Consider the following 23,357-nt stretch of genomic DNA (forward strand, 5'->3'; position numbering starts at 1 on the left):
TAAGTTGTTTGGATCTAATTATTCATTAAACAGAACTTTTGGCCTCAGGTGTTGCAAAAAATTAGAGACAGTGAGGGCTCTGTGACCTGAGGAAGTTTGGAAAACTGATCTAAGTAAAACTTCACTCCCATTTCCAACAGGAAAATACTATGTTTTCAATCATTATTTAGTAATTAAAACTGGAGTCCAAAGTGGTTAATTTATTCACTGCATTTTGCAGTGTTGATGGGAATTAAAAAAATAAAAAAAGAAATGAGGGCCTCTTGGCAACCAGAAATAATAGAAGACACAATACTTTGTTTTATCTGTCTTTTTAAACCCATTGCTAGTCTTACGAAGACATTTCAGTAGACGAAAACCTACTCTGAATCATCTGATATTTGGGTAATCAAGTAATGGGCTACTCTATTCAGCCAACTGACAGCAGATGTGTTAGGACGTAAAACTAAAACAAGCAAACAAACTAACATGAAATATATGTCCTTTTATTAGTCATTTATATGTTTACTATGAAACAGGGAGTAGGAAGCCACTGGGTTTAGCAGTCAGAAATCATATTCAACAAAGAATGGAGATAGTGACTTACAGCAGCATCATCAAGAGGAGCTGCTGACAGGATGAGTTATGTTTATGGGCTTCGAAGACAATGAAATTCACCCCAGAACAGGGCTTTGGTTGAGTATCAGCCCATCTGATTAGTTTTTTTTTTTTTTTTTTTTTTTTTTAAGGTTCTGGGTGATTTTTTTCCTCCTCCTACTAAAACTCTTTAAAATGTTCTTTAAGCGAAGGACTCATTCCTTACAAGATTATTCATGTAAATAAGCCCTCCAACACAGTTCCTAGCAGATGGACTAAAAACTACCGTATCATAACTACCTCCCCCGATCATCAGTCTAATACTAAATAAGCACTGGCTATTCCTCAAAACTAAGGGTATAACTTTATTCTTTTTAGATCTCATTTTAATAGCATGATTTACAAATAGGGAGATCTCTGAACATAGTTTATTTACAATTTTGAAAAATTACTGATGTGCTGAATTAGTGCAGAAATAAACAAGTTGGAGATTTCTGGATTTTAGTACTTTTGCTTCTTTGACCCAAACCAGGAAAGACAGAAATTTTATACCTACCTTCTTTGGAAGGAAGACGACAAACCCTCCGACACATAGACATGAATGCGTACAAATACTTCTCCAAGCTATCATCGGTTTTCTTATGCAGCCTAGCCATAGCTCTAAATTTTGTCCAATCAAATTGGCCTCTATCAGGGTCAAATACCACTCCAAATGTAGACACTACTCTATAAAAGTCAGCTTCTTCTCTTCTTGTCCATCTATTTTGAGTCAGATTAAAGAAAAAGTCACAATGGTTACTAAAATATTTATTAATGCTGACTATAATGACTATAATAAAATTAAAAACATTTCAAGTATCTAACACTTTAAAGGATTAAGTGCAGGATACTGTCTTGCATATACATTTAAAAATGCTAGTTGAGGGGTACCTGGGCGGCATGGTCGGTTAAGCGTGTGACTCTTAGATTAGGCTCAGGTCCTGATCCCATGGCTTATGGGATTGAGCCCCGTGTTGGGCTCTTCGCTTCGCAGAAGTCTCCTTGGGTAGTCTCTCCCTCTGCTCCTTCCCCTACTCGTGCGTTCACACACTCTCTCTCTCTCAAATAAATAAAGTGTTAAAAAAAATGCTAGCTGACTCATCTATGCAACCCTACTTCTTTTCCTTCAGGTAATAATAGTTTTTTGCACATCTACTCTGTAAGAAAATATGCAGGGGATACAAGATTATGTAAAACACAATGACCTTACCTTTAGGGAAAAGATAAAACATTTCAAAGACATTTCTAGCATAAGGTAGTAGGTTATAGTTGTATGCGTTATAGAAACCAAGAATTTTAGGAGAGCACAGAAGACAGGAGGACCACTTCAGACTAGAGTGATGAAGAAAGCATCACAGAAATAAGTGGCTTATAAGATGGAACAAGGCAAAGATCAGCTTGGGAATTCTAGGAAGAGGTCACGGTACAAGCAAAGTAGGAAGAAATCTGCATTTTGGGCGTATGATGAGCATTCCAGATTGACAAGGATATGGCTCATATTGGGGACAGAAGGAGATAAAGTTGGGGTCAGAGTATGAAACATTCCATATACTTGGCTAAAAACAGTCTCTATTCAGCTTTAAGAGGGCAATATTATCCTCACACACCAAAGATCTCCAAACCCAGTCTAATTTATGGAGACTTTTTCCTGGTTAAGTTATGGAATTGTGTGAACGAGAAAGAATGTATGACACCTTTGAAAAACACCAACAGGTTGTTTTCATCGTAGTGCTACCTTAAGAAGATTAATGTAATACTGATGTAAAAAGAGCCTAGGAAACCAGTCAAATCGTAAGAAACTTGCATCTGGGGGACAAAAGTAGGAACAGAATACAAAAGATGGATTAAAAGATCACGTAGGACACACAGAAATGTGACACAGTATCCACCATCAAAGAGTTTATAACTTAGAAAGACAAGACATAGAAAGGCAAAGATCAATGTCCTTAACAACATTTCCTATTAGTGTGACAATGTGTAGTTTACTTGGATAAGTGCTATCTGAGTGCAGTAAACAAGAACACTGTGAGCTGGACTGGTTGAGGAAAAAATTATTAGAAGAGATAGGAGAGATGTTGAGCTCTGAAGGAGAGGTTAGGTTTGGAGTAAGGAGTAGGAAAAAGAGTGTCCCAGGTGATAGGAACAACATCAGCTAGGTATTGAGTCAAGAATACATAGGACATTATGGCCGAGGGAACAGTACTGTATAGAATTAGAAATGCATGGTGACGCTGAAACTGAAGAGACTCTTGAACCGAAGCTTAAAAACAAACTTCATACCTGTAGTAAATAAGGAACCTGGACTATCGCGACAAAGCTAGATTTTAGGAAGATTAATCCAGAACCCACCAGCCAAGGGAAAATGCATGTGGGAGGTTAAAGATGGCCATGAATTCCCTGCCACTCTTCCCACGCAATCTATTTCCCTCTCCCTTTAATCTTGGTTGGCCCTGTGTCTTTTTTTGACACATAGAATGTGGCACAAGTAACACTTTGTAACCCTGAGGCTAGGCCTTAAGAAATCCCAGTGTCTTCTGCCTTTGCCACTGGGAATGCTCCCTTATTCAAGCTCCCAGTGCCAACTGCCAGCCATGTGGGTGAGGCCACTTTCTCCGTCTGGCCCTCTCAGCACTCCCACCAACACCATGGGGAGCAGAAGAACCACCTGGTCAACCCACAGAATCGTGAGAAATAAAAAACTGATGTTTAAGTCACCATATTTTGGGGTGGCGGCTATTATGCAATTATAGATAACTGAAATAGTGTATTTGTTGAGGTGGTAGTATTTGAAGAAGATTATGCCTAGGACATTTAAAAATCTTAAGTTTCAGACTAACTAAATTCTGGTTACAATGAATGTGTTGCAAATAATACAAAAGAAAAATGATGTATTTTCCAGAGAATATCCAAGGACCCAGGCTTAACACATGGAGGCCAGGTTATTACAGAACGTTGTAATTTTTTTCAACATTCTCTATCCTTTTTGAGAAGTTAAAGCTTTTGGGAGGAAGAAGTGTGCCTGTCTTCTTAACAAGTTCTCTTGCAAAAAGGTCTACATTTGTTCCCCTTTGATATCTGTAGTTCCAAGGCTTCAGCCTCTGTATAAAGCATAAATGGACTTGTCTTTCATACATTCTTCTATTTCATAAATGTCATAATGTAAAAATAAGGTAGAATGAACTTTATTTCATGTAATTTAAATGTATGCTTTATTAATAATTTAATTCTTGAGTTTGCTTTGCAACTTCATTAAAAAAAAAAAAAAAGATTTTATTTATTTATTTATTTGACAGATACAGAGAGAGCACAAGTAGACAGAGCAGCAAGTAGAGGGAGAGGGAGGAGCAGGCTTTCTGCAGAGCTGGGAGCCTGATGTGGGGCTTGATCCCAGGACCCTGAGATCATGACCTGAGCCGAAGGCAGCCGCTTAACTGACTGAGCCACCCAGGCGCCCTGCAACTTCATTTTTTTAATAACTCCCTGTTCGTAAGCATGACAAAATAATGACTGAATATGAATCATGGCCAGGAGCTATAAAATGCAATAATCTTTGACCATATTTGTTGTGAACATGTGTGTGCATGCATAAAACACTTCGCTTTGGCCAACTTCTCTCCCTATATGTGTTTTTCACAAAATGAGATAATCACACTCTAACAGCCTTCTGAATGAGTAACTATATTTATAAAATTATACTAATATTAAAAATTTAGTGCTATTGTCTTACCTCTGCTGTCTTTCTATCTTGGCTGCCATTTTAGGATTGAGAGTGGCTTCTTCGTAAAGAGGCTGCATTACACTGGCAGGCACTGAGAAAGTAGGCTGTATCTGCTGGATTTGTCTGTTTTTATTAGTACGCTGATATGCAGTGATGAGACGCCTCAAACGAGTAGTTAAAGCTGACTGAGTCGGCCAATAAATTTTATCACCTTCCATCAGCTGACCATCTATATTTAAAGAAACTCAAGTCAGTAATAATTCAAAAAAACCCAGCTGAAAACCAAAAACAACCCCGCCCCCGAAGACTAAATAGATACTGAAATGAAACTCATAAAAACAGCAAAATTCCCTTACTCAAGATCTTTTTCTTTCCACCTGAGTATGTGGGGAAAAACCCACACAAGCCAAACCTCTCATTATAAAAAAAGTTTTCTTTTAACTACAGCTCTAAAAACATTACAACAAACTTAAAGAACAGCTCAAAGTAAGTCAGAGGGCACTAAAGAACCATATAGTATCTACTGAACATCCCTTGCACAGGAAACACAACTCCTGCATTTCCAGGTCTAATACATTTTACTGGCTGGCAAATATTCAAATGCCTTACATTTAGACGAATTAAAAGTCAAATGAAATCCCTGAGAAGTTGAAAACTGTAAACTCTTAATTAAAGCCGCTTTCTATATTAAATTTATCTCCATTTATGTGAGAATCAAAACAATTTTAAAGGTCATTAGTGAGGAACATATATTATAAAAAATTCCCTATGACAATGCTATCAGTTTTAAGCTTTTATTCACCTAATAAAGTAGAGGATCTAGCTCTCTATTTCTAGGGTATAATCTTATAATTACATATACCATAATTAAGCGGTAATAATTCATGCTAAGCAAATACTACTCCTTCCTTCCTAGTCAAACTATGAAAGGATGAGGCCCTATTCCACTTGGGTGTTAGCCGGGAGTGGGTGAGTGTACTCTGTTGACAGCCTGTTTCTAGCTTGATAATCAGAAGGAAGTAGAAGCAAGACCCTGTAAAGAAAGGCTGTGCAAAAGAGCTGTGTAAGAAAAGTTGGTTCCTAATATGGCACTAATAAGCTGTTGAATGGATTACTGAATCAACATGTTAATGATGAAATCTGATACATAAGTTTAATAATCACACCATAAAATCATCAAAGCTTTGATTCTGTAAAAGCTCAGTGAGTCATGGCATAAAGTCATGGCATCTGCAACTAAAAGTACTGCTAAATTCCCAGTCAACTAGTGTGTCCCATAAAGATTACGATGGTCTTCAATAAAAATTTCATACACATCTAAAACATCATAGAAGCGTAACAGTTTATTGATTTAATGGTATCCTGAGAATGCGAGTTTCCACTAAGTAAAAAAGAGAGAAATGCAATTTACCTCCATCTGCTATAACAAGATCTCCTGGTGAAGACACGTCATCCTTTTAAAAGAAAACAGAAATTTGTCATAGGGTGATTGGGTCACAATACATTAAAGAAGCAAAGGGAATCAAGCTTCTTAATAGTAACAGAAAACCTTTTGCAACAGAATTTTTAATGATGTATTTAGTAAAAAAAAAAAATTAATACATTGTTCTCAATCTCCACTCTTTTACACTTCTCTATTGCCTTGTACACTTCAGTCCACTTATTTTCCACTAAAACTTTCCCCTTCCATGATCATGCTTAGGCCAGGTGCTTTTCCTCCATCCTTCCTCTAATTGCAAATACAGGTTTTATTGATAATTGATATTGATCAATAGTTTTATTGATAACAGGTTTTTTTGTTTTTGTTTTTGTTCTATATACCAACTCTCATAGCTTATTCATTCTTATATTTGATTATCAGACAACCTGCAAATCTTTTCTCTTTCAGCCTTGAACAGTTTGTTTGTACTATACATCTTGTTTTTATCTGTCAAGAGAGCATCTCCAATCAGGTATTCCAACATTACTGTAAACACAGTCACTACTTGGAATAGTAGTTTTATTCCAATGACTACTATTTTCTGTCGTTTTAGAAAAGCCTGAAGTTAGAATTCTCATCATTCCTTTTAAGTGGGTCTTTTTTTTCTGGTTGCTTTTAACATCTGCTCTTTGTTTGGAATTCTGTAATTTCACCAGGATGTTTTTTGGAGTGGATTTAATTTTGTTAACCCTGTCAAGATTCACTTTATTTCTTGAATCTCAAGATTCGTGTCTTTAAGCCTGAAAACGTCTCAGCCGTTACCTCTCAGAGCAGGTCTTCTCCCTTAATCTCTCTGGTCGCTCCCTCTGGGCTACCTATTAGACATGTGCCAGGAATTATTATGCCATCCTCTTTGTCTCTAAAGAGTTTTTCATATTGATTTACTGCCTCCCATACCTTTTACTGGCTCTAAGAAAATGGATCTGGGCTCTTTAAATATTTTTTGCCAGCCAGTATGATGTTAAGCTTTCTCAGTTGTGGCAGCCAGAGAGGCACGGCAGGAAGAAAAGGGTTTTACTTCTCTGGTTTGGGTGAACTCCTCCCTGGTTTAGCTCCCACAGCAGAGAAGCCTCCCCAGTGCCCACCTCTGCAGCTTCAGCAGCTTCTCTACATGCCTGCTGGCCAGCAGCTTTCCCTAGCAGCCTTGGCCTCAGTGGAGTTCCTTCCGTGAGACATTTCCCCAGGAAAAGCTCCCTTAGCAACCCTGGAGGGTGGATTTCCAGCAAGTTGTGCCGGCAGGGCATCCCAGTAACTGTTCTGCCATCCAGCGAGGTATAGCCATGCCCTCTCAAAACCAAACCAAACCAAACCAAACCAAACCAAACCAAACCAGCATCTCAGCCCTGCCAGGGACAGGGCTCTTCCTTGGCTGCTCTGACAGCCCTAAGTGCAGTGGCTAGTCCTCACTTCAGTCCCCCTACTAGAGTCAATAATTCTTTACATTGAACTTTCCCTATTTAATGGACTAGGTGGTTTCTCTCTCCTAACTGGGCTAAACTGAGCCGTCATGCTACCTTATAGATCCTTTCCTCAAATCTGCTTTCTAAATCATTTCTTCTCTCAAGATCTGTGTCTAATCTGCTTCCCCAGCTCAATGTTTAACCTATTTGTTGAGTTTTAATTTTCAATGACTGTATTTTCCATTTCTAATGTTACACAAAATCGTTTTTTCATATATCCCTCAACTTTTAAAGTCATATATCTTTCTTCTTTCTTTTGTTCTTGTATCTTTAATGTCTTTAACCATTTAAAAATTTACTTATTTTCTACTTTAATAGCTCGCCATCAGAGGTTCTTAGAGGTTTTTTGTTTGCTAACATTCACTCATGGTAGATTTTCCCCTCATATTTAAATTTTTGGATTTTGACCTCATTTCATGGACGGCTTTTACCTTTAGGACTCAAGTATGGTCTACGCTGATGCTGTTTCTTCCACAATTCTTTTTCTTTTTGTTTCTTTCTTTTTTTTTTTTTTTTAAGATTTTATTTATTTGTCAGAGAGAGAGAGAGCGCGAGCACAGGCAGACAGGAGTGGCAGCAGAGGCAGAGGGAGAAGCAGGCTCCCTGCCGAGCAAGGAGCCTGATGTGGGACTCGATCCCAGGATGCTGGGATCATGACCTGAGCCGAAGGCAGCTGCTTAACCAACTGAGCCACCCAGGCGTCCCTTCTTTTCGTTTCTCCTAGATACCTCAGGGTTATTACTAGCCTGGGACCTTTTCTATAATTATATTTTTGGTTCGAGAGTTCCTGGTCCACGCAAATGATGTAAAAGAATCAAACTGTAAGCTCAAGAGAAAGCACGCCTATAGCTATGATATCTCAGAGGAAACAATTTTTTCCCTAGCCAGTGCAGATGAAGTTCCTTGCTGTTGCCCTAGGCTGTTTGTCAGAGAGTACCGCTCTCTGAGGGTTCTCACTGTACGCAGGATCTCCATCCTCACTGTCACACACTGGCCTGAGCCCTCTCTAGTGAAGCCCTTTGGCCACCAAGACCAGCACACCCTACCTGATAGCTACGGCACCGTCGAATCCTTTCCTATGCCTTCGTATTATAGAATCCCTCATCCCTTTTCACATCCTTGCCCCACGCCACAGAGTATTTTCACCCAGCTCTGCCTCTTCCTTTTGACATTCTATAAGCAGAACACTCAGAACTATGCTTTAGCAGCTCAGAATTTCTCTAGGCTCTACCCTCTCTTTTTAACCCTTTATGTAGGTCTAGTTTTCATCTGTTTCTGGGTACGTTCAGTGCCTACTTCTCCCTCGGCTTCCGGGTTCTGTCCCCGACACTGTGTACCTAACTCCTAGTGGTGCAGCATGGGGGCAAGCTCCATTTCATCCACATGTCCACCTGGCCTCCTGTGTGTCTAGCAGGGAGACCAGGCATACTCTGAAGGACTGTTTGTGATGACCGTCAGCCTAAGTGGATCACCGATTTAGCTAACCTTCTGAAGGACAGAATTATGTATAAGGAAAAACATATGAAGGAAAAGCACACAAAAGAAACCATGGAATCACCAGAAATGAGGACTTTAAAGCTGGATCCAAAGCATACCTCTATATCATCTTTAAAGAGAGCTGGGGCAGGTTTGTATTCTGGATCTTCCACATCCCTGTAGAAATACCAACAGATGCTACGATTATTGTGCTGGACTTAAAATTTCTCCTGAAAGGACAAATGTGGAGTCTTGTTGGAAGGACTTTTTAGCGTGTTTTCAGGCTGAAATTTTTGTTCGTTAACCTAAGGACCCCGAGTCACAGCATGAAGACGTTATATGGCAAGTCAGAAGAAACCTGCTTCTAACTGACTCTTACTACCAAGCTCGCTTTTAAATGTGGTAATATTAACTTCAACCCAGTCCCCTCCTTTTCCCTTTTGGTGAGAAAACAAAGATAATAAAGACCTTATAACATTTACAATGAACAAACATCCCATTTCTCTTCATTTGTAATATTCTTTGTCTTCTTCCCTCTAATGCCCTTAGAACTTAATGGCTTTCATGGCCATGACTGTTAAGAATAGAAAAATGAAGGACTCACCACAAGGATGGGTATGAGGCAGGTGGAGTCTTTTTCTTGATCACACCATTGGATAAACACTAACTTATTAGAGTTTCATTAAGTCTTAGATTGTAAATTCCAATTCCCTTACTACTACTTTTTCTTTCTTTTTAGATTTTGTTTATTCACTTGACAGAGAAAGACATGGCGAGAGAGGGAACACAAGCAGGGGGAGTGGGAGAGGAAGAAGCAGGACCCTAGGATCATGACCTGAGCCGAAGGCGGACACCGAACGACTGAGCCACCCAGGTGCCCCACTACTACATTATTTAAAGATACACATAAGCAACAGAACATACTGCTGCTGACAGAGATACACGGAGAAATCAAGTCCCCGAAGTCACATACCCATCCATATAATCATTTGCCCTCTGTTCCGCAGCGACTGCTTTCTCATCAGGTTTTCCCACTCTTTCCAAGAAGCATAATGCTGGGTCTGCTCGGATGGTGTTATATTTTTCATAACCTGGAGGGATCACCAATTATGAAAGTAAAAAGGATAAGAAAAAAGATAATTGAATATAAGAATTACTCATATTTACAGTAGGTGATGCTCCTGGACAAAAGGGACCGTATATTAAAACAGTACAGGGTAAGGCAGGTTTCCTAGAAATTATCACCAAAATATTACGTGGTCTGGCATAGGTATATTTCAAAGTTTAGACTGAATTTATAGTTAAAATGAAAAAGAGGAAAACTGATCATACATAATACACTTACATAAGAACTCTTCCTGAGGGGAAGTTAGTGAGACTTCTGTCCAGGAGGGGCAGGTCATGTAGGCCACCCCCTTCTGTGAAAAAGTGTGGGGACTGACAGACAAAATTTGGTTGTTTGTGCTTTACATGGTATGTATAATAACATCAGTGCTACTGGAATGATGCCATATGTGGAAATTGTGAAACTGAGAGAATTACATTATACACAGAAGACAACTCTACCTACCTTCCTTCTCACTTACCATGTTTAAAGACTCCAATAAGAAGTGACTTATCAGCATCAAAATCCCACCATTCAGCAGGAACTTCTGAGTGGTCTGGTTCTGGGACCCAAACATCAATGTCACTTAAAAAAAAAAAATCACAATACATGGCACTATGAATTACTACAAACAAGTCAAAGAGGAGGCAAACTTTACCTAACCTGTAAAAAGCATTATGGCTTTTAAGAAAAAGACATTATGATTTTATTTCATTGATTTTTTTTCCTTATTTTCCACAATTACCATCAGTTAAAATTACAAAGTTGTACAAGATCAACACAGTTACTAAAAAAATGAATTAATATCCTTAACCTCAACAAAAGACATTTTTCAACAGGTTTACTTTAACTCTTAAGGAATCACACTCTTTCCACTGATTTCCTTTATACATAAAAGAAGTATTTTATGGGAGAGTACAGTCTTATGTCAGCAAACAGCTTGACAAAAATCAGCTGGTTCAAATATTTCATTTTGTATATGAGGAGACTGGGGCCCTAGATGGGCAAACTAATTGCTTTAGGCTGCAAAACAAGTCCTATGTTTTCTAGACTGTTACTAGTAAGAAAATTCCACTGACAAATTAAGCATTGCTTACAAGCGGAGGAAAATGGCAAGTTTTGGATTCATAATTTGACTAAAACACTCAAAGTGCTATTTTTATGCTGTATATAAATATCATGCCTTTTTTAAAAATGACAATATGATAAAGCACTAGAATGAACTATAATAAATCCATAATACTTTGGTAATTTGGCTGTTTTCATGAGTATTAAACAACCACTAAAGTGTACTTACAATTCTGCAAACATAACTTCCTTTGCTTATCATTTGAAATTATTATTTTCCCAGGAAGCTTTTATAATAACACATACATCACCACTAAAAATGAAAATATGCCATGCAGAGGACTGAAATGTTTACTTTTGTACATAGTGATTCACGTTATTATCTCCCTTAGCCTACCTAGCATATATAGCTAACATCTGACAATAATTAATTACACACACATACACACACACACAAACACACCATTCTTATATTTTATTCAACAAAGAAGGCAGAGGGGTACCTAGGTGGGTCAGTCAGTTAAGCATCTGACTCTTGATTTTGGCTCTGGTTATGATCTCAGGGCTGTGGGATCAAGTCCCACACGGGGCTCTGTGCTCAATGGGGAGTCTACTTTTTCTCCTTTTCCCTCTGCCCCTTGCCCCCTCAAATAAATAAATACATCTTCTTAAAAATTTTTTTATCTATTTGAGAGAGACAGAAAGAACAAGCAGGGGGAGGGGCAGAAGGAGAGAGATAAAGGAGGGGCTAGTTCCCAGGACCCCGAGATCATGACCCGAGCAGATGGCAGATGCTTAACTGATCCACCTGGTTGCTCCAGTAACTAAATCTTTAAAAAAAAAAAAAAAAAAAAAAAAAGCCTGGTAGAGATTGGTTGGGATAAATTATCTTGGGAAATCAAATTTTCTTTTTTTTTCTTCTTTTTTCTTTTTTTTTGGGAAATCAAATTTTCTAGTTGGGAATTTAGCTATATGATATATGTGAATTATCAATTTTCAAAGAATGAAGATAGAACATAAAAAAATTAAGTAGAATTTCATCTCCTAGTCTTAGCACCAAAATTTCATGTTAATAAACAGGCCTATCATTCTGAAAAAATGGGAAGTTTCCTACTTAAAATTAAGTTGTGTAGCAAAAATTCATTTGTAAGTTCACAAATTATATTTGGGAACTCAAAATAAATTTTCATAAAAAATAAATTGATAAATGGTCAATATGTTCCTGAGCACGCCCACAAGAACCCGATATTTAGTTACTAATACAGCAGAAATAAAAGAGAGTGGCAATGAAAACAGAAGACTTACAAGTCCTGTAAGTAAATAAAACACGAAGTACAGATAGGAAATTACTTTTTGTTTTTCATAAGTGTTTACCAGCAGAAAAAAGTTTTTAGTCCAAGGAATACGGAGAAAAGGATGGAGACATTTTTCTAGGTTCTTAAAGAAAATTTCTGCACTTAAATGAACATCTACCTTTAATTTTTCTTAAAAAACAAAAGGGTTACCATCACAGTATTTTCTAGCTTACTGTAGGAAAATAGAGAAAGAGTGATTTTCCTGGGATACAACAAAAGCTTAAAAGGTGATAATGAAAAATACAGTTAAAGAAAGTATTTATTTTTGATTGATTCCCTGACCAGAACTAAAGAAAGCATAAAAACCCAAAGATGAAGGCAAGAGGAAACAAAATGGGTCACGTAGTTACCCTCACCGACCATCAGGTGGCACTCTAAGCCCAACACACTGGGACGATTGTCAGCGGTGGAAAGATTTCCAGCTCATAAAGAGCATATACCCACCCAGCGTTCCAGTGTAAGTGCCAAGTGCATGCAAGTGTTGGTTAACTGCTGGGAAAGGAACACAAGGTGCATGTGCTCCTGTGGTTGATTTCTGTTTTTAAAGATTCAGTTCATGTTTTGTCTCTTGCAAAAAGCCGCCTTTAACTTCCCCAGACTAGATCATTGATGCAAAATATATTTGAACAGCACTCATTATGTGCCAATAATAGAAATAATTGGGCAGACACTCCCTGCTCCTGTGAAGAGGTACCCGCAATACTGCATGGTGAGTGCTGTGACAGTCGACCTTGGATATGTGCCTGACCCGGCCTTAAGAGGCCAGGAAAGGCTGAGCTGACGCCAGATAAGCATTGGGGGGGGGGGGGGGGGGTTGGGGGGGACTATGGAGGCATGGGGGGAAAGAAAATGTTCCAGCAAGGCTGCAAACGCCTGGGGTATAGTACAGAAATAAACTGACACCGCAGAAAAGACGACAGCATCCAAAAAAAGGAGGTGACAAGAAGAGGGCACCTATGAGAAGACATTTAAGAGACAGGTTGAAGAGGAACTGCAAAGCAGCAAGCAGAAAGCTAGAAAGAACCTCTCTCTACAGGTGAATGCTATTACAGAAGCATTTTTAAGAAGAGGGAAGTGGTCAATAAGGGTAAAGTAGGACAGGGGCACCTGGGTGGCTCAGTAGGTTGTGCGTCTGACTGTTGGTTTCGGCTTGGGTTGTGGGATCGAGCCCCATGTCAGGCTCCATGCTCAGCGGGGAGTGTGCTTGAGAAGTCTCTCTCTCTGCCCTTCACCACCACTCTCAAATAAATAAATAAATCTTAAATAAAAAGAAAAGGGGGAGTAAGAAAAACACTATAATATATCCATGGGTTCAGCTGTAAGAATATTGGTGACTCAGACGTTAAGCCTCTGCCTTCGGTTCAGGTCATGGTCTCAGGGTCCTGGGATTGAGCCCCGCATCAGGCTCTCTGCTCAGCAGGGAGTCTGCATCCCCCTTCTCTTTGCCTACTTGTGATCTCTCTCTCTCTGTCAAATAAATAAATAAAATCTTAAAAAAAGAAAAAAGAATATTGGTGAGGAACTTCTTGGAGTAGGTGGTGAAGTGAGGGGCAGAGGCTAAAGTGTGGTGGGGAGCACGTCGTAAATGGGAGAGGAGAAAAAGCAGACACAGATACAGAAGTCTGGCTGTGAAATCAAGGAGAGTAATCGTGTGGCAGTGTGAGGAGATACTGGATCCAAAAGTGGGGTGTGTGTGTGTGTGTGTGTGTGTGTGTGTCTATGCTGAGGGAGATGTCAACATGTGAAAATCCAAATGAGAAGCCAGAGTGGGGGAGATTAACAAAAGGGGAAAATGTAGGGTTAATTCACAGAATGTAGTTTCTAGGAAATCACAAGTGGATAGGATCCCATCAGGCCAAGGGAAAAAAGGAGTCATTTAGTCAACAAATATTTACTGGGTGTTATACGTCCCAGATTCTAGGAGCTGTGAAAACAAAGATCAGTAAGATGAAAGATAGCGTATTTAACCTTCAAGAGGCTTCAACTATAATGAGAGGAGAAAAGACACACAAATAAATATAACTTTAATAGGCACCATGAATGAGATGAAATAAGGTCAAGCAGTAGTGAGTGACTAGGGGTGGAGGCCAGGGAGGGCCTCTGGGAGGGGGTAAAACGTGAACTGAGGCCTGGCCAGAGACAGGTCTGTAGAAGACGAGTGTGAGAGCATACCAGGAGGCAGAGCCCAGAATGAGCCTGACACACAGGGGAGACAGAAACACCAGCGTGGCTGCAGCATCGTGGGAGAGGGACCGAATGAAGGAGGTGGTCACAGGTTATGTAGGGCCACAGGGAGCACCGATTTTATTCTAAGAGAAATGAGAAGAATCTGGAAGGAGAGAAGTGCCATGACCTGATTTTTGCTTCAGAAAGATCACTCTGGCTGCTGTGTGAAGGTCAGCCTGTAGAGAGGAGGCAGAGAGACCCAATTAGGAGGCCGCTGCAAAAGTCTAAACGGGGCATAGTGGTGGCTGGCACTAGAGGTTTAGCAGAGGATATGGTGAAAAGTGCTCAGATTTGGGCGTACACTGTACTTTGCAGAGCTCACAGGTCCTCTTGACGGATTTAAGGGGAGGGGAGGAATTAAGAATGGCATCCAAGCATCTGGGTGGTCCGTTGAGCAGGATGAAGAAGGCCTGTGTGTGGGAAGGTGGGAGGAAAAGGGCTGGGGGTGGATCTGGCGAGCCAGGGAAACTCTGGGATGGCAATCTGACCATCAAGTGGGAATATCAGGAGGCAGCTCTCAGATTAGAGCGCTAGGATGAACACCTAAGTTTGAGAGTCGTCTGTTTCTTGACCAGGTTTGGTCTGATGAGACTGCAGGAGTTTACTGAAGGAGAGTATAGCCGAGAAGGAGAGCTGAGGGCAGAGCTCCTGGACAATCCAATGTGAGAACCAGGAGAATGAAGAGGAAAGACCAGCGAAGAAAAAGGACACCTCGTGGGTAAAGCTGCATGGATGCCTACAGAAGACAGTGTTTCAAAAAAGAAAAAAAGTTAAAAAAAAAAAAAAGAAAGGACACAGCATTGCAAGAAGGGAGACATAGAGTAAGGAGCTTTGAGACCAGGGCGTCAGACAGATCGTATGTGGACATAAAAGTCAGTTGCCATAAAACCTCTTCCCACTGGATTAAGAAGGCAGAGAAAGAATGAGCACAGAAAGGTTAAGTTACAGATTTGGCGGCAGGAAGCTTACTCCTACTGCTGCTGCTGCTGCTGCTGCTGTTTTTGTTGTTGTTGTTGTTATTATTATTATTATTATTATAGCTTTTAGTGACAGAGCCTAAGACTGAGACTAATGGAGGAAAGGCTGTAAATTGGCAAAGGTGAATTCTCTACATTTGGTGGAATTTTCTTCTTGGGAACTTCACTGAATAAAAAGCCACTTAATGTACAATTTTCTGGTCCTATAATTTTTGCCTCATCATGTTACTGAAAATACCAGCAGGTTATTTAATTTACCTTGCATCGACTCCATCAAATACTTTCTGACACTCGTTTCCAATGACTTCTTGCTTTAGATAATACAGCATTCTTACACGAAGCAAAACCCTAAAAGTGAGGGAAAAGAAATCAAAAGACACAAAGATATTAATCATTAAAGAAAATTCATCCATTAGGTTAAAATTGGAAAAGAATTTTTATACAGAACTTTTATAATTAAATAATAATTATTTCTGATTAAATAAATCTCATTACTACCATATATAGTAAAATAGGTTTCTCCAAAATCTTCACAATCATCATAATTTAATATCCAAGTAAGATATAATGAGATCATTTGGAGGCCAGTTTTATTTCTCTCTCTGTTGATGAAAACAGTGACACAAGAGGTACCATGATTTGCTGAAGGATACCCTGTAAGATTAAGATTAGGATTGGTCCTAGACCACACTGTCTCTGTACTCAAAATCAGCATGCTTTAAGATTTTTAATAAATTCAGAAATATAAACTTTTAATGAGTTGTGTTAAAAACACCCTACTACCTACTTATTACAGTGGTGTTTTATATGTTTTTTGTATCCTTCGTCTTGAAGTAGCTGCTCAGGATTGTATTTTCGAAGCCATTCTGCTTTCTGTATATCAAATGAGCTTGTCTGAGTCTTCACTTTCTTCCCTTTTCGACCCCTGGGTACAGGGGCTGATAGGCCTGTTAAAATGAGAAGGACACATGAAATCAGGGATAACTTGTATAAAGGTTTGTTAATTTGAAACACAAGAAATTTTTTTTCAACACAAGAAATTTCTGGAGACTTTCCAGAGGTCTGTGCAGGCTCTACAGAGATCTTAACATATTAAGTAACAATGCTGACCCAATCGCAAGGTTAAGTCAATGTGATAACAGTAGACACATATTAAGTTTCCCCCTGCAAGAAGCCAACAATTCTGTATCTGAAATTAATCATTCTAACTTACTTTTTGTTCCAAAACACATCATTTTTTTTCCAGATATAAAAACCAAAAAGCTCAGCCTGTCCCTCTGCTTTACTTTTAGCTTCCCTAGTTATAAAATAGTAAGTTTTAGCCTCCTGATTTTCTAAAACTGGATTAGGTTTAATCATTGTGGGTTCCTGTTTAAGAGAGCTAATTCATTTTATTTCTTTGAACCCTTCGTGAAATATTTCTTTTTGTGTGTGTGTGTATGTGTGTAAGATTTTAAACAATCTCTATACCCAACGTGGGGCTTGAACTTAGAACCCCAAGATCAAGAGTCACATGTTCTACTGACTGAGCCAGCTGGGCACCTATAACATTCATTTTTTTGAAGATTTATTTATTTGAGAGAGAGAGAGAGAGAACAAGCAGAAGTGGGAAGAATAAGCACAGGGAGCGAACCCACAAGCAGACTTCCTGCTGAGCACGGACCCTCCCCCCCACCCCAAGGTGGGTCATAAGATCATGACCTGAACTGACACCAAGAGTCGGACAGTTAACCGACTCAGTCACCTATGTGCCCCTGAAATAGTTCAGAAATACAAAGTGTTCTTACTCTTAATCATAACGTATTCTGTATCTGGTCTGTTTTTCATTAAAGGAAGTAAGTACACATAGGTGAAGCCCAACTCACTCTTTCCTTCCTAACTCACTATCCTGAGTCATTCCATGTCCGTACGTGTGAGTTGGAGGAATATTTAATATTTAAGTTTTCAGACATTATATAACACAAGCAATTCGGCAACTTGTTGATTATGTTGGTATCTTTTTGATATTTATACTTGCTGACTCATGAGGCTATAATTTATCTATTTTCCTGCCATGTAAAAATGTATCGCACGACTGTCACTGCATGTATACCACTGCTTACCTATGAATCTTCAACGACACTAGAGCTATTTCACTTATAATTTTTAACAATTACTAAAAAATACACTTTTGATTCCTTTCAGTTCGTATCTCCTATATGTTTTCCTTGCTATACTCCACCAGCTAGGAGTTTCACAATGGTAAATAGAAGCTTGATGTGGACTTGTCCATTTCTTCCTAAAATTTTGGCAATTTTGCATTTATATATTGAGACTATTTTCTTTAGTGTATGAAGTTTATACTTGCTATTTCTTCTTCTTTTTTAGTCTTTTTTAGGGGGGAGGGACAGCCAGGCACCCCCTGTTATATGTTCTTTTATGGATCTCTTTTTTAACCTAATTAATGCCTTTCACCTTAAATTGTACTTCATACTCTGTTACTACAAATACTGTTCTATAGTCCAGTCCTCTTCTGCTGACCTGAGATTTAGTTCTCTCTGGTTGGCTGAGTTAGTAGCCACTCATCTATTTTCTTCCAAAATTGTGTTGCTATTTCCTCTCCCCCTCTCGCTCTTCTTTTGAGGGTTTATGCTTATTTATTTTTTAATCATGGAATTAAGCATATTCAAATACAGACTGAATAATATGACAGATCACTATGTCCCATCATCCAACTTTAATAATTACCAGCTGATGGCAAGTTTGTTTCATCCATACCCTGTTCACTCCCCAACCTTCCACATTATTTTGAAGTAAATCTAAGACATCACTCATTTTGATAATAAACATCTGAGTATCTCTTAGTGATAGTACATGGCCTCCTTTTAAAAAAGGAGGGGCCATGACTGGCCCTAAGAAATGCAATAATACTTCCCTAATACTTGTTATTCACATTTACTATTATCTAATAAATAATAACAATAATTTAAAAACAACTCTGGGTTGTTGGTCTTAGTCAGGATCCAGATCAGGCCCCCACACTGCAACTGGCTAAGGACTCGCAAATATTTTAGGTGACAGCAGGGTTGTCAGTCTCAGTACTATTGGTATTTTGAGCTGCATCATTCTTCATCATAGGAGGGTCTTTGCCCTCTTGGCCTCTACCTACTAGATGCTAGTAACATGCTCAAAGCAGTGACAACGCTGAATGGTGGCAGGACTGGGTGCAAAATCATGTCTGGTTGAGAACCACTGGTTTATAGATAGCCTCTCTATCCAACCCTTTTCTCTGTTGAGGAAACTAGGACTTTTGCCTGTAGAATAGATCAAGCATAATGCCTTAATTTTTTTCTCATTATTGACATGTAAGTGGAGTTTCAAGAAAGAGTGATACACTTGTGTCAATCTTCCGTCTTTATCAGAAGTCCACTCTTCACATTACTAATTTCACTGCCCCCTATTAAGACAGCCTCTAGGGACCACCCTAATTCAAAACAGGTGCTTTCTGTTCTTCTCCATCTCAGCACTTACTTATTTCACAATGCTTAGCGCATTCTGAAATTATTTATCTACTTTCTTATTATGTCTGTCTACCTGGCTGGAATGGAAAGTTCCTGAGCTCAGGGGTCTTGTTTCTTCTTCTCTTCTCAATACTTTGCACAAGAACCATATAGGAGGCACTGTAGCAGGTATGTGTTGATTAAATAGAACAAAACTGTAACGCAAATTTCAGGGCGTAGTAATCTTTTTTTATCTTTACAGAAAATTCAATTACTTTATGCTCTGAAAGAATTACTTCAAGCAGAAAAGAACATTCTATTAGAAACGATGTAGAGAAAAAATGCTTATATATGTATCTCTGACAGAACTGTAAATTGGTACAGCCATATCTGGTGGCAAACTAAAGTACTGATGAAAACTTAAAAATGTATATCAATGTTTCCCAAATTTAATATACATACTAATTGTGAAGAAACTTGTTAAAATGTAAGTTCTTTTTTTTTTTTTTAAAGATTTTATTTATTTATTTGACAGAGAGTAGACGGAGAGGCAGGCAGAGAGAGGGAGAGAGAGGGAAGCAGGCTCCCCGCTGAGCAGAGAGCCTGATGCAGGACTCAATCCCAGGACCCTGAGATCATGACCTGAGCCGAAGGCAGCGGCTTAACCCACTGAGCCACCCAGGCGCCCTAAAATGTAAGTTCTGATTCAATAAGTGTGCTGCCTAAGATTCTGTATTTTGAAGAAGCTCCCAGGAGATGCTGATACTATCAATCCCCAGACTACATTTTCGGTGTTAGGGATGTATAAAGCTGTACCTCAACAATTCCATTTCTTGGTAGGTATCTCAGTGGAAGATTTGTTCGCCATGCAGAAGGAAAACTGTCCAACAACTGGGGATGTCCTAAGTGCCCGTCATTAAAGCAGATGCTAAATAATTAGCTACAGGATGTCGGCACTACGAACTACTAAAAAGGAGTTTTAAAAATGAGATGGATCTACATGATGACAGACGGGAAGACCGTGTGATGAAGAGCCGCAGGTAAAGCTGCGTGGAAAACCCAACCAAACTGAGAAGTTGGCATTTTCTAAGTTGGAACTTGCATGGAGAGGGAAGTATAAGGGTTCTGTAATGTTATCTATAGTGCTTCCATATTTTACAGGGTACTATGGTAAGTGCTACCTATATAACCAAAAGTAAATTTGCAAAGAAGCAAGAATCTTCTTACCTAGGTGATTCTGTAGCTCTCGTGTCTGCCCATCTTCCGTTGGAGTAATGAGATCCCATATGAAGCCTTTAATTTTCTCATCTCCTCGGTAGTGAACAAGGCAATATGCTAAAAGGGCTCGGCAAATTATTTCTACATCGTGCTCGTTCAGCTGTCTTTTAAAACGGCCGTGAGACAGAATCTCTCTCCATCGGCCCCATCTGGTTAAAAAGGTATATTTACATTAATATTGAGTCAAGTTCTACAGAAAACAGAACTCATGGCCAAGAAAACTGCCCACATGTTGGGCATGAAAACCCCACATATTGTCATTAATAGGATTTACCTAATAAAGTCTTCCTCCCACCTCTGTGAGTAAAATGCAGTCATGGGAGAGTGATTTCAAGTGTATCTTATTCAGTAATGGATAACAAGATTATCCATTTAATATTACTAAATATGCAAGTCTCAGAAGAAGGAATTTGACTTCAGTGATACATTTATAATTTACAACTTAAGGATATTCCATCATTCTGCTAATAAATATATGTTAAACATAACAAATTTAGGATACTTTAAACAGATTTTATTGATTCTAACAAGATAAAAAAATACAGTAGAATATAGTATATGTTTTCTGTAACTTCATATAGCATACTACTAACAAGAAACATTAAAAATAGTATTTTACCCATAAACTAGAAGATTTTTCTCTACTCTAAAGCATTCAGTTCTTCCATAGCCATTGGAACGGTCACAGGGTCTCCGGAGTTTGGGCTTTTCATCTCCTTCACTTTCGGCTTCAGATAATTCAGCCAATTCATCTTTTGTGGCACTAAAGGGTCTTGTTTGCTTCCTAATTCTTGGAGTGTCAATAACCAAGCTGTTCTGTAAAATTTAATAGGTATTACTTGACGGTCATTTTACTATTTTGCTTACAATGGTGTTTTTACAGTTTCACCTTTCCAATGGTACAGAGAATAATTATAAAAAGCCAGAAAACAGAAATTACTAACAATTTCATCAAGCTACCAAATCAACTTAAAAATTTTTATATTCCTTTATAATCCTTATTATCATATGCATAAAATATTGGGACTTTACAGTCACAGGATGTTAAGAATTTGGTATCTGGCTTTATTATTAAAATGAGTTATTGGGTTATGCTTCTATAATAACTATAAAATATATTATTAAACTACATTTATGCATCTTAATTTTCTTTATTTAATTTGCGGTTTAGATTGTTTTCAATTTTTTTAAAATAAATAATGCTCAAATAAATCTTTGTTAACCTTACTTTATCCCAGAGATAAATCCCAGAAAGGGGAAATATCCAGGACTGAAATATTGGTCAAAGGGTATAAATATTTTATAGATCCAGAAACATGTTTTAGTCATTTCCAAAAGTTAAATTAATATACAAAAAGCAAGGTAATAAGTATATAAATATCATCATGTTCATTCCATTTGATTCATTCAAAACAACTTTTAAGTTGATATGCTTTTTACCTTTAATGAAAAGTTTCTAAGTTAGAAAGATATACTTTGAGAATATATAAAAGGTCTGCTTCTCCCTCAGTCTCATCCATTAATTTTAGAATTCACCAATGGCCCGTCCGCTGCCGTTATGGCTGTGGTAGGCCAATGGTAGGATTGTTTTCTTATTCCTTCTGTATCTTATTCTGTTAACTGACCTTCTTCAGTAAGAAAGAGTTGTCCCTTTGCCCTGCCCCAGCTTCTTTAAAAATTAAAAAAAAAGACCAAACAAAACAAAACCTTAACTGTATTTTTTGAGTAAAATTTCAAACATCTTTTGCCCACAATCATTTGAGATTTTTTTGATATGTTTCCTTTTTAAAGATTTATTTATTTGAGAGAAAGTGGGCAAACGTGAAGAGGGACAGAGCGGGAGAGAGAATCGCAAGCAGACTCCCTGCTGAGTGCAGAGCCCAATGCTGGACTTGATCCCAGGGCCCCGAGATCATGACTTGAGCTGAAATCAAGAGCTAGACGCTCAACCGACTGAGCCATCCTGGTTCCCTTGATTTTGCTATGATTCTGATCACCTGATACTGGCTTTCATATAAGAAAGATATTAACTTTCATATACACTTCTGCTATAAATAAGTCTCACTAGTCTGACTGCCTTTCTATTGTCTATTATATACTTCTTAGTCTTATATATGAATATGCCAATCATTTCCTTTGTGATTTTTTTTTAATAGATTTTATTTATTTATCTGATGGAGAGAGACACAGAAAGAGAGGGAACACAAGCAAGGAGAGTGGGAGAGGGAGAAGTAGGCTTCCCGCCGAGCAGGGAGCCCAAGGCAGGGCTCGATTCCAGGACCCCAGGATCGGGGCTGAAGGAAGAAGCTTAACAACTGAGCCACCCAGGTGCCCCGTGATATTTTTTTAATTTAGAATGTTTTCTCACCAAGTATTTGATAAAACAGAAATCTAGTTTTTCTATTCAAAAATTTTAATTTTATTTGTTGTTGTTAAGATTTTATTTATTTAAGAGAGAAAAACAGAGACAGAGAGCAAGCCAGCGCACAAGCAGGGGGAGCAACAGAGGGAGAAAGAGGAAGCAGGCTCTTTGCTGAGCAGGGAGCCTGATGCGGGGCTTGATCCCAAGACTCTGGGATCATGATTTGAACCGAAGGCAGATGCTTCACTGACTGAGCCACCCAGGTGCCCTACTTTCAAAAAAATTTTTAAAAAATTCATCACAAACTGGAGTTTACTTGGCATGGAGTACATCACTATAATGTCCCCCCAGTGTTAAGTCAAAGTCCTAATCATGATTATTAAATAATTCCTTTTTCTCTAATACCATTTCTTTACTAAAACATATAATTTGATCTTTTTCTGTTCTTTATTCTTTGTACTTTTTCTCAATATCATGCTGTTTTAATTATGTTTCCTTTATAATATTTTAATGATGGTTTAACATGTAGTAAACAACACTAGTCTGTCTTCTCTGTACTTAATTTTCAGAAAAACTTTAAATTTTTTGGTGAAATATAAATAAAATGTAATTATACAAGTATTAAGTAAATACATGCATACATAAGTTTAGTAATAAAGTGCTTAAATCTTCAGGGTAATCTTCAAGACCCTATGCTATGACCCATACCTATGGTCTCTGACCTTGCCTATCACCTCCTCACTAACTTCCTACATTCC

General features: G+C 38.4%; 1 protein-coding gene across 18 annotated transcripts in view; it reads right to left on the minus strand.

The window, feature by feature from the left end:
• The window catches only part of CHD9 (chromodomain helicase DNA binding protein 9), a 221,324-nt gene that overhangs the window by 23,848 nt on the left and 174,119 nt on the right, over positions 1–23,357 (minus strand). For all 18 annotated transcript variants that reach the window (XM_082712153.1, XM_082712156.1, XM_082712144.1 and 15 more), the window contains 10 exons: positions 20,857–21,053; positions 20,187–20,386; positions 16,268–16,427; positions 15,739–15,828; positions 10,336–10,439; positions 9,723–9,840; positions 8,869–8,926; positions 5,745–5,787; positions 4,343–4,562; positions 1,133–1,335 (listed from right to left, as the gene is read on the minus strand). In XM_082712153.1, the coding sequence (XP_082568279.1) occupies positions 1,133–1,335; positions 4,343–4,562; positions 5,745–5,787; positions 8,869–8,926; positions 9,723–9,840; positions 10,336–10,439; positions 15,739–15,828; positions 16,268–16,427; positions 20,187–20,386; positions 20,857–21,053 (1,393 nt within the window). The remainder of the gene's footprint in view (positions 1–1,132; positions 1,336–4,342; positions 4,563–5,744; positions 5,788–8,868; positions 8,927–9,722; positions 9,841–10,335; positions 10,440–15,738; positions 15,829–16,267; positions 16,428–20,186; positions 20,387–20,856; positions 21,054–23,357) is intronic.

Source organism: Mustela nivalis (genome assembly GCF_964662115.1).
Source record: "Mustela nivalis genome assembly, chromosome: 18".
NCBI lineage: Eukaryota > Metazoa > Chordata > Mammalia > Carnivora > Mustelidae > Mustela > Mustela nivalis.